At 36.2% G+C, this 10,875-nt stretch overlaps 1 protein-coding gene across 3 annotated transcripts; it reads left to right on the forward strand.

Annotated features, from left to right (window-relative positions):
- Positions 1–1,606: 1,606 nt before the first annotated feature.
- si:dkey-16l2.16 (ras-related protein Rab-35) lies at positions 1,607–9,175 on the forward strand. Of its 3 annotated transcripts, none has more exons than XM_048205936.1 (7): positions 1,607–1,915; positions 2,957–3,721; positions 6,454–6,504; positions 6,694–6,817; positions 6,917–7,041; positions 7,190–7,314; positions 8,595–9,175. In XM_048205936.1, the coding sequence occupies exons 2-7, from the start codon at positions 3,667–3,669 to the stop codon at positions 8,742–8,744; spliced, it is 630 nt and encodes a 209-aa protein (XP_048061893.1). In that variant the 5' UTR covers positions 1,607–1,915; positions 2,957–3,666; the 3' UTR covers positions 8,745–9,175. The 3 variants fall into 3 exon arrangements, with proteins under 3 accessions (XP_048061893.1, XP_048061903.1, XP_048061911.1); XM_048205946.1 differs by lacking the exon at positions 1,607–1,915 and adding an exon at positions 1,939–2,123; XM_048205954.1 differs by lacking the exon at positions 1,607–1,915 and adding an exon at positions 2,446–2,468.
- Positions 9,176–10,875: the final 1,700 nt, after the last annotated feature.

Below are 10,875 nucleotides of genomic sequence, written 5' to 3' on the forward strand. Positions count from 1 at the left end.
ATAAACGTTCAGACGGTCCTCCAGGTTTGTGGAATTGCACACACAGACGAGCCACTAGTCATGGAAAAACTGAAACCCACAGCATTTGATCACTGAATTTACAGAAATCAGTTTTTTCTCAAAATGTCAGCATTGCATATCTAATCAACTATCAAACACATGAATTATTATTATCGCTCACTGATTCATTTAACCATTACGCTTTTGTTTTTCAACACAAATAAAAATAAATTCACAGTATTTCATATTTACATGCAAGGGAACTTTTTTTGTCAGCTGAACCTCATGATATTTTAAGTTCATAAGTTAGGCCAATAGTAAAATTAAATCAATATTAATAAATAATAAGTGGTTAGTTCACCCAAAAATGAAAATTCTGGCATTAATTACTCACCCTCATGTCGTTCCACACCCGTAAGACCTTCATTCATCATCAGAACACAAATTAAGATATTTTCCCCCATAGAAAGGAATGTAATTACCACATTCAATGCCCAGAAAACTACTAAAGACATGGTTAAAATAGTCAACATGACTGCAGTGGTTCAGCCTTAATGTTATGAAGCGACGAGAATACTTTCTGTGCGCCAAAACAAAAGTAACAACTTTATTTTATTCAACAATTTCTTCTCTTTGCTGTCATTCTCCTATGCCGTTTATGTTGTAGACACAGTGCAGCGCTTCCGTGTTCTACATCGGAACGCCGGCTCATTATTGATGGACTTCTGCGTCAGCATCATTTGTGTTCCGAAGATGATGAACAAAGAGGGTGAGTAATTAATGACAGAAATTTCATTTGTGGGTGAACTATCCCTTTAAATTAAGAGTTCTCTGATGTTGTTTAATGATCGCCATGGGCACGTCCAGATATTGCTGAGTTAGATGCGTTCCTGGGTCAACATATTTTGTTGATCCTGGAACAACATTCTAGTCTGAAAATTTAGTCTTAACCCTATTCCTACACCTAAACCTAACCCTACCCATAAGTTATCCCAAAAATCAGAGGGAAATGATAGATGAAAACTTGTCCCTCAAATCTGGTTGATTTGGATGTTGTTCCAGGATCAACACAAATGTTGACCCAGGAACATGTTGAACTCAGCAAAATCAGGTTATGCATCACATGGCATGCTAGTAAACAAATAAAATATATGTTTTATCTTTTTTTTTAGTGTTTTATTTTGATTGTTTTTATTTTAAAATGATTTATTTTAATGTTAAATTTGTATGATTTAATTACTTCATAGCATTTCATTAAACTCACAAACCCCAGTCTGGGAAACCCTGACATAATGTAATATTTAATGCACTCCATGTTGTTGATAAAGAATTGAACATATTTTATTTTTCTTTGTATTTTTATATCAATATGGTCCAAGATTGTCCTATTCAAATCAAATTGATAAATTAGATAAATATAAAAGCATATCAGGCTAATTTAATGGATTACGTTCCTAAAATTGTGTCATGTGATTTGAAAACAGTAGCCAATTACAATTTGTAAGTAATCTACCCAGCATTGGTTTTGAGCTTTTTTTTTTACAGTCTATGGTTTTGAGTCAGTGAAAAAGTGTGGCAGGAATGTCATCAGTTTGTCTGTTGCAACAGAATAGCGATGACAATCTCAGCAGCAACAGGAGTGGCATGAGGAGGAGGAGGAGACAGAGAAATTCGGGCACATGATGAGGATGAGAGTGACTCAACATTCAGGTGCGGCGCCCTCAGATGGGCGGATCTGATCTCTGCGGCCGCTGGGACTGTCCGAACTTCCCCTAACACTGGATTCCCGGATCCCGGTACTGCCTGCAGGACTAACCCGACACTAACCCGACACTAACCGACCACCCAAGTAGGAACTTGTGCCAAGTCTTCCGTATTCTCCCCAACACGGAATATGCGGTTTAAAGTGTTTTCGGTGAGCTTTTCTTCAGCCCTGAGTTTGATCTTATTATCTTAGAGCATCTGCGGCTAGTTAAGTAGCTAGCCTAGCTGCATTTCAAAACAAGTGAGTAAATTACAGCCGAGGAGTTGCTGAGTTGAGGAATGGACGCAAGTTTGATTGAGTGGTTAAAGGAGACGGAACTTAAGAAGCAGAACATGGCGAGAGTTCAGCTTGAGCTTGGGTATGATTGCATGTTTTTACAGGTGTGTCTGTTTAATCGATCCACGAGTTTCTAAGGATACACTGCGCGTGACCGCTTTATTTTCATGTAAAGCAGACGCAAGGTCGCTCATCTCAGAAGGACAGTCATGATAACCGTATAGAAAAGAATAGAGCAAGGCAAATCTGACTCGAAATCTACAAATGATTATCCTTTCATGTGATTTACCCGTGATTGTGACATTATTCCAGTTGTAGTATTACAGCATCGAATAGTTTCACTTTTAATTTTGCATTGAGGAATGTTAGCACTGGCACCGAAAATGATTTTCTGTTTTTTTTGTCTGATAAGCGGACCTAAGCTTAGGTGTGTCAGTTTCACTTCTCTTCCAACTTTTTCGTGTTAAAAGGAACACATGAGCCTGGAGGACATTGCTGTTTAACCTACTGCCTTCCTTTTAAACCAAAAATTTGTTCTAATGAAAAACCTGTGCCCTAACTGCAGCTCAGGAAAAACACGACCCTTCCTGTTTTCATGGAACATTTTGGCAGATTACTGAGTCTCTAAGCTTTGTCTTGACTCAGCAGCTTGTTTTATGTGGGCTGTGAATCATTCTGTCTACTGTTTTAGTTTCAATTGTAAGGGGCAAGATGCTTGTGTACATATATCCTGATTTCCGTCCATAAACCCAAGCGTAAAGCTAGTGCATGTGGGTTTCGAGGGTGTCATTTGTCTGTCAGAGTGGGAGAAGCTAAATTTAGTGCCACAGCTGCTGTTCTGGGTAAAAGGCGGTGTATGTCTAAATTTGAACAGATCCACGTGTAATAAGTGTCTCTTCCCTCCTTTTTTTTTAGGATTAGGGTTTAAAGGGGACCGACAGGGACTTCTCACTTCCGGCTTGAACCTGCATTCCTACGGTGTCTTGGAGTAATCTTTGAAGGCGAGGGAAGCTACCAGCCCATGCATGCATTGATTAAACAGGCAGAATGGAATTGTTGTGACCGAGATGCAATCTACATATCTGGGAAATCAGGATTTGGAGACAAAACAACTTGGATATCAAACAAATCGCACCTTTTTTTCTGGGTAATTTGGTTCCTGACGCACTCATATCTCGGCATTTGAGCACCATCAGCGATTAAAGAACTGCTCACTTTGTAATCTGAGTCATTTGATACTTAACCACAACAATGTGGTAATGTGTTTGCACTTGAAGGCGAGGCGCAGAAAAGTAAATTTCACATAGATTTTAAGCAATGGAAATATTACTTGAAATTAAAAGAGTGTTTTAAGATGAACTAAGAATACCGCACGGAGAGTGCAAGCGTGTTACGGGCAATGCAGGATCACTAATTCATAAATGGGAATGAACTGAAATCAAACTGATGCATCATTTCATGTTTGAATTTTGAGGAAAACTGAAAAGACGATCACAACATGCTTGTAGAAATTCACCCAAAACTATCTACCCTAAACCTCCTGGCACTTTAAGACACGGGAAAGGGATATAAAGGACTTGAAAGCTGTTGAACTTGTTTCATGAGGACACATTTTGAACAGAAGAATGGCGGGAAAAGACTACCATCATCTCTTCAAGCTGCTCATCATTGGTGACTCCAGTCAGTACTTTTGTATTTTTATACACTTGCTAACAAATTGTCTTTGTTTCAGCTTTTCTATCTGGCTCTTTAGTGAGAGGAACCCAATCAGGCAGATTCTCCAAGAGAGAATTACTAATATTTGGCATAATATAAGTGATGATTTCAATTATTTGTATAGCACCTTGTCCATTACTAAAAATACTTGAGACTTAGTGCATTAACTGGAATGTTGTTGTGCAATTTCACAATTTAAGCACAAACTGGAAAGCAGAAATGAAACTACTATGTCCTCATCCCTACATGAATGTAGTCAGTTGAACAGTTCATTAATATGCCCTTGCTTGAGATGCGTAACTCATTTATGTGAATTTACTATAAACATTTCTCCAGTCATTTAATATCCCCTGTATGATTATAATCTCTGTACTTTTTGCTTTTTTAAAGTTGTGATGAAACGGAAGTAGCGACAGATATTTTCTTCCTTATTGTGACGTACATCCAAGTGTATCAGATCAAAAAGACAAAAATGTTAGGCAGGGACACGGTTCAAATCATCAGTCGTGTGTAGGATTATGAGATGTGGTTGTGCACTCACAAAAGAAATGCAGTCTGGCAAACGTCCCCATAGAGATTTATTCATTTCACCCGAACAACTAATTATGACATTTTAATTAAACATTAGGAGTTAAAAAGAAATTCAAATGAAACATGTACTTGGATGAATTGTCCACATTAAATAATATGCAATAACATATATTTAAAAAAAATAGATAGGGTGAATTTTCATTTAATGCTGACTTTAAAGGGTTAGTTCACCCGAAAATGAATATTCAGTCGTTATTATTCACCCTCATGTCGTTCCACACCCGTAAGACCTTTGTTCATCTTCAGAACACAAATTATGATATTTTTGATGAAATTTGATGGCTCAGTGAGGCCTCTATTGAGAGCAAAGCCACTTAAACTCTCAAGACCCAGAAAGGTATTAAATACATATTTGAAACAGTTTGTGTGAGTACAGTGGTTCAACCTTAATGTTATGAAGCAACGAGAATACTTTTTGTGTGCCAAAATAACGACTTTTCAACACTATTTAGTGATGGGTGATTTCCAAACACTGTTTCATGAAGCTTCAAAGCTTTACGGATCTTTTGTTTCGAATCAGAGATTCGGATCGCGCATCAAACTGCCAAACTGCTGAAATCACGTGACTTTGGCACTCCCGAACCACTGATTCGAAACAAAAGATCCATAAAGCTTCATGAAGCAGTGTTTTGAAATCTCCCATAACTAGATATTGTTGAATAAAGTCATTATTTTGTTTTTTTTGGCGCACAAAAAGTATTCTCGTTGCTTCATAACATTAAAGTTGAACCACTGTAGTCACATGAACTGTTTTAAATATGTCTTTAGTAGCTTTCTGGGCATTGAAAGTGTTAATTAACTTGCTCCCTATGGAGGCCTCACTGAGCCATCGGATTTAATCAAAAACATCTTAATTTGTGTTCTGAAGATGAACAAACGTCTTACGGGTGTGAAACGACATGAGGGTGAGTAATTAATGACAGAACTTTCATTTTTGGGTGAACTAACCCTTTAACAAGCATATTTATGCATCCATTTTCAAATCATATAACTCTTTGTTTGTTTCTGTTTCTTTATTTATATAGCACTGTATAAGAGTGCTTTACAAAGTGGACACAAAAGATAATACATCAGCATAATAAAAATAATAAAATTTAAAGCAAGTTGTACAATCATGAGACATAAATCACTTTTAAAATGCCTCAGAGAATCAATTTTTAACTTAAAAATGGCCAAAGTCGGCACCATTCTAATAGCTAGTGGCAACTTATTCCACAGATTGGGACCGGACACCGCAAACGCACGAAGACGCACTTGTGTTTAGATCTAGGCACTGTTAGAAGTGCAAGATCACTGGATTTAAGTGATCTATAGGAAACATGACTTACGAGGAGGTCTGCAAGATAGGATGGAGCGAGGTTATTGATGGACTTGTACACCAAGGCCAGAAATTTGAACTTGATTCTGTATCTCACGGGCAGCCTATGCCATGAGGCAAGAATGAGAGTAATATGTTTTTGTGTCCGGGTCAAGAGTCTAGCGGCAGCATTCTGCACTAGTTTCAGCTGAGCTAGAATTGACTTATTAATACACGGATAGAGTGAGTTGTAGTAGTCTAAGCTGGATATAAAAGCATGAATGACTTTTTGAGTATTTAAAAAAAAAAAAGCAACTTAAATTTCATAAGAAACAATAGCAAATCTTGGTTTGTTTGCAAATGTGTGTCTTGAGTATCTACTCTCAGTGATGCAATCTCAAGTCAAGAGTTCAACATGTCTGTTATTTAACTGTGGTATTAACCACAGCTGTCTCATTTAATTCATTGTGGCCACTTACGTGCTGTAACTGTGCGGCTAAAAAGCATTTGTCTCTTTAAAGATATGAAAAGGCTTATGAATAGCAGTTGACCCCTGAATATTGCGACCTTCGTCACAAAGGGACATCTTATGCAGGGTTAAGCTGTATGGTGCAGACAGACGATTTGAGATTTTTATGTTTTGTTAGTGTTGTATTCATGCTATGCCATTTTGTTTTCATCTGTTAATATAAATAATATCTATTCATTACTAAAATCTTGTTTTATAAAAGAAAATACTGTCATGTTTATTAAAAATGTATATGCACTGAAGTATTACATTTAACAAATGCTACTCTGACTCTTGCAGATGTAGGGAAAAGCAGTTTGCTCCTTCGATTCGCAGACAACTCATTCTCTGGTGAGTCTGCTTGGCACAGAATGCTTTTCTGTGAGAAAGACAGAAAATGGGGCAAAGGGTCTGTAAATAAAGGATCTAATTTGTTGTGTTCTCATGTCCATGACAAAGTGAAAGTGTAAGCTTGCTTCACAGTGTTCAAGTTGAAATGTTGTAACTGAATATAAAATCATGCTCTTGCACTCCTCGCAGGAAGTTACATAACCACTATTGGAGTTGACTTTAAGATCCGCACAGTGGAGATTGACGGAGAAAGAGTTAAACTCCAGATCTGGGACACTGCAGGGCAGGAAAGGTTCAGAACCATCACCTCGACGTAAGCCTCGCTCTAGTCAAACCGCAAAGATTTTATCTGTTTGACCATTCTTATGACCTCTTTCGGTCTCCCCCTCACATGTTTGCTGTGTTTCTCTAGGTATTACAGAAACACTCATGGTGTAATCATTGTTTACGATGTCACAAACCCTGAATCGTTTGTCAACGTGAAAAGATGGTTAAACGAAATCTCACAGAACTGTGACAACGTCTGCAAAATTTTAGGTTAGTTTATGCACACAACTTTACATTTTATTAACTTCATTTACTTCCCTATTATGCATTGTGATATGAAAAGTGATGTTTTGGCTATATATTCCGAATTTGTTGTAGGACAACTTTTAATATTCCTTTTCTCTATGATCCCTAACAGTGGGAAACAAGAATGATGATCCTTCTAAAAAACTGGTAGACACCCAAGATGCTCAGCGCTTTGGAGAGACGGTTGGTGTGAGGTTGTTTGAGACGAGCGCTAAAGAGAATATCAACGTAGAAGAGGTGAGGTTTGTTTTCCTGTGATGTGTCTTCACAGAATGTGGAATTTTAAGTTCATTTAAAAGTGCAGTAAGTGATTTCTGAAGAACACTGTTAAAAGTAGATCGGACTGAGCAGCACAACACACTTGTAGCCAATCAGCACTAGGGGGTGTGTCACTCATGATGGGGGAGGAAGGAGAGTGAGCAAGAGGGAGGTTTAAAGAAAGACTGTAGAAAGAGATATGGCTGAGAGACATTACAAAAAGAGGAGAGGTCAGGAATATCACCGGAAAAAGAAGGTTATGATCATGCAAGAGCTGTAGGACTCTTGCATCCAGTACGATCCTCAACTGAAATAAATACTTTGAATGTTGCGATCCTATCAGATTTATGATAGCAACCTGATTCGTAACAAAGCACTGTTCACCAGAGGAGAACTGGCCCCCTGACTAAGCCTGGTTTCTCCCAAGGTTTTTTTTTCTCCATTTTTAACACCTATTTGCCACTTGTTTGCCACCTGATGTCACCTGTTGGAGTTTGGGTTCCTTGCCACTGTCGCCTCTGGCTTGCTTAGTTGGGGACACTTGACATTTGATATTCAACAGTATTCTTGACATTTATTCAACAGTGCTTTGATCTGCCTGCATTGACACTATTCTTGAAGAGCTGCTGTGCAGCCAAAATAATGTACCAGTTATCAATGTAAAGCTGCTTTGATACAATCTGCATTGTAAAAAGTGCTATATAAATAAAGGTGACTTGACTTGACTAGGACCCGCGTTGGAGAGAGGTTGCGTTGTTTCTGCTCCATACGTGAATAACATGGTTTTGAGTGTGTGCTGCTGGTGACTAAAAACAAACTTGCATATATATATATACTTGTGTACTCTGTTCATTTTTTTGTTCTTCCTTGTCATTCGTTCATCGTCTTCGTTTTATTTTTTGCAAAGCTTTATTTTGCTTCACTTCTGCTACGATAAAGGGGACACATCCACTTGCGTTGCATGTTTGTGTATTTTTCGGGCGGAATAATGAAGGGAGGGGTTTGTTTGGTTGGGTTGAATTCAGATATCAACAGTGTTCAACAATGATTCTCAGAAATTGCTTACTGCACCTTTAAGCCAAAATCAATTTAAAAACCCTCGGTATTTAAGTTTGTTCATTTAAGCTCAAAAATTCATGAAAAAAAAAACATCAACATTTTTCTTTTGGCTTGAATAGAATGTTTAAAATTTTCAACTTATTAATTGTGTTAAATTAAAAAGTATGATATCTATGCCTTATATTTTGTTATGTTTGCAGATGTTCATGGCTTTCACCCACATGGTCCTTCGGGCCAAGAAACAGAGCCAGAGTCGAGCAGAAAGAGAGAGAGAGAGAGAAAAGGATACTGTCCATATTAATTCCCACAGGGATAGAGAGAGGAGGAAGAAAGGGAAGAAATGCTGTTAGAAGCAGAGGTGTTGGAAGATATGGAAAGGAGGACAAATCGAACACCTTTGCAAATTGAACACCTTTGCATCAACTTCGCTCAGAAATGTGACTTTTTTTATGTTAACACTGCGCTTAGATGAAGCCAAGAGGAATAAAAATAATTCACTATTATGTGCCGAACATCAGCGTTTGTTTACACAGATGTTTATCAATGTAATGTTTTGTTTTTTTGTTTGTTTGTTTGCTTTTTACAAAATGGGAATTGACTGGCATGTTTTTACACTGGTATCAAAAGCCTGGTCCAGGAAAGACACTATTCACAAAATGTCTAATGTGTTCCACTATCATTAGTGAGAGATGTTTCGTGTTGAATTAAAATTGACCTGGTATATGTCATTAATGTATGCAAATAATAAATTAGCAATAAATCTGATTTTAAAAACCACAAACGTGTCTATTTCTAACATCTTGCACTTGTGAAAGAGGCATGCTTGAACTGAATGTTCAATACAACTCTGTTCAACTTGTACAAAAGTTCATGTGTTTCTCAGTCTGAGTTATTTCTGGATTTAACCCTAAAAAGATTTTATTTTTATTTATTTTTTTTTGGTCTTGAGGGATACAAACATTTATGAGGCTGTGGGAAGAGGCAAAAGTCTCATTTCTTGGCTTCATGTTGAAAGCGTGTTTGTTGTAAATAGATCTGGTGAGTTTCTTCATACATATTTTTATTTATTTATTTATTTATTTTTGCTCACGGCAGCATTTTAAAACAACACGGTCACCTGTGGTGGGAAGTTACTCACCTTCAGATAAAAGTTGATGTATTTCACATAATTACAATATTTGGAGGGGACTTGCACATTTAAAAAGTTGTTAAGCATTAGCTTACTACATTTATGTTAAGATTTTACAAATTTATTTACATTTTTCATAATATGTAAATGTTTGTGTCTCAGGGGATATGTCATCATTTCAGGAGTATAAATCAATATTTCTAAAAAATAGACTCTGGTCTATAGACTTTGTGGCATTTTTTAGAAAATCAGTGCAATACTTAATACTCTTAAATGAAAAATTATACTCAATCATTTAGTCATTAATCATTTTGTTAGCTACTGAGTTCAGGTTTAGGTCAACATTGCATGGATTTTTTTTTTTTTTTTAGGCAATTTCTGTCAACTTTCTATGGTAGAAGGTAGGGGTTATGGTAAGGGCAGAAGTTTTTCCACCTAGGGCTTTGAGCCCCCTCCTCGGCCCCCCCTCCCATGAAGCTATGAGCCCTCCAACTTTTTTTTTCTTCAACAGTTTATTGATATGTATATTGACCATTACCAGAAAATACTATATTTTTGTTTTATTTTAAGTTTGGAAACATTACAATTTTTCACTGTTTTTTGAAAGAAGTCTCTCCTGCTCACCAAAGCTGCATTTATTTAATCAAAAATACATTAAAAACAATAATATTGTGAAATATTACAATTTAAAATTATTTTCTATTTTAAATTAATTTTAAAATTTAATTTGTTTCTGTGATGTCAAAGCTGAATTTTCAGCATTCCAGTCTTCAGTGTCACATGATCCTTCAGAAATCACTCTAACATGATGATTTGATGCTCAAGAAACATTTCTTACTATTATCAATGTTGAAAAAAGTTTTTGCAGCTTAACATTTTTATGGAAACAATGATACTATTTTATGTTGTTGCCAAAAAAACATTTGTGGTAAGATTTATAAAAAGAGAAATTAATACTTTTATTCATCAAGGATGTATTAAATTTATCAAAAGAGTCAGATAAGACATTTATATTATTATTAAAGATTTCTATTTAATAAATCTTTAATCAATTATTAATAAATAAATGCAAACAAATGCTGTTCATTGATCTTTCTATTCATCAAAGAATCCTGAAAAAAGTATCACCATTTCCACAAAAATATTAAGCAGCACAAATGTTTTCAACATTGATAATGATAATAATAATTGTTTCTTGAACAGCAAATTATGAGTGATTTCTGAAGGATGCTGAAGTTTGTAACAGTTTGTTATGCTGAAGACTGGAGTAATGAAGATATATTTTTTTTTTTATGTGGTTAAAATGTAACCAGCATTGCCAAACAAGCATTCTGTTTTCAATTAATTTATAC

Source organism: Megalobrama amblycephala, linkage group LG1 (genome assembly GCF_018812025.1).
Source record: "Megalobrama amblycephala isolate DHTTF-2021 linkage group LG1, ASM1881202v1, whole genome shotgun sequence".
In the NCBI taxonomy this organism is placed as follows: domain Eukaryota; kingdom Metazoa; phylum Chordata; class Actinopteri; order Cypriniformes; family Xenocyprididae; genus Megalobrama; species Megalobrama amblycephala.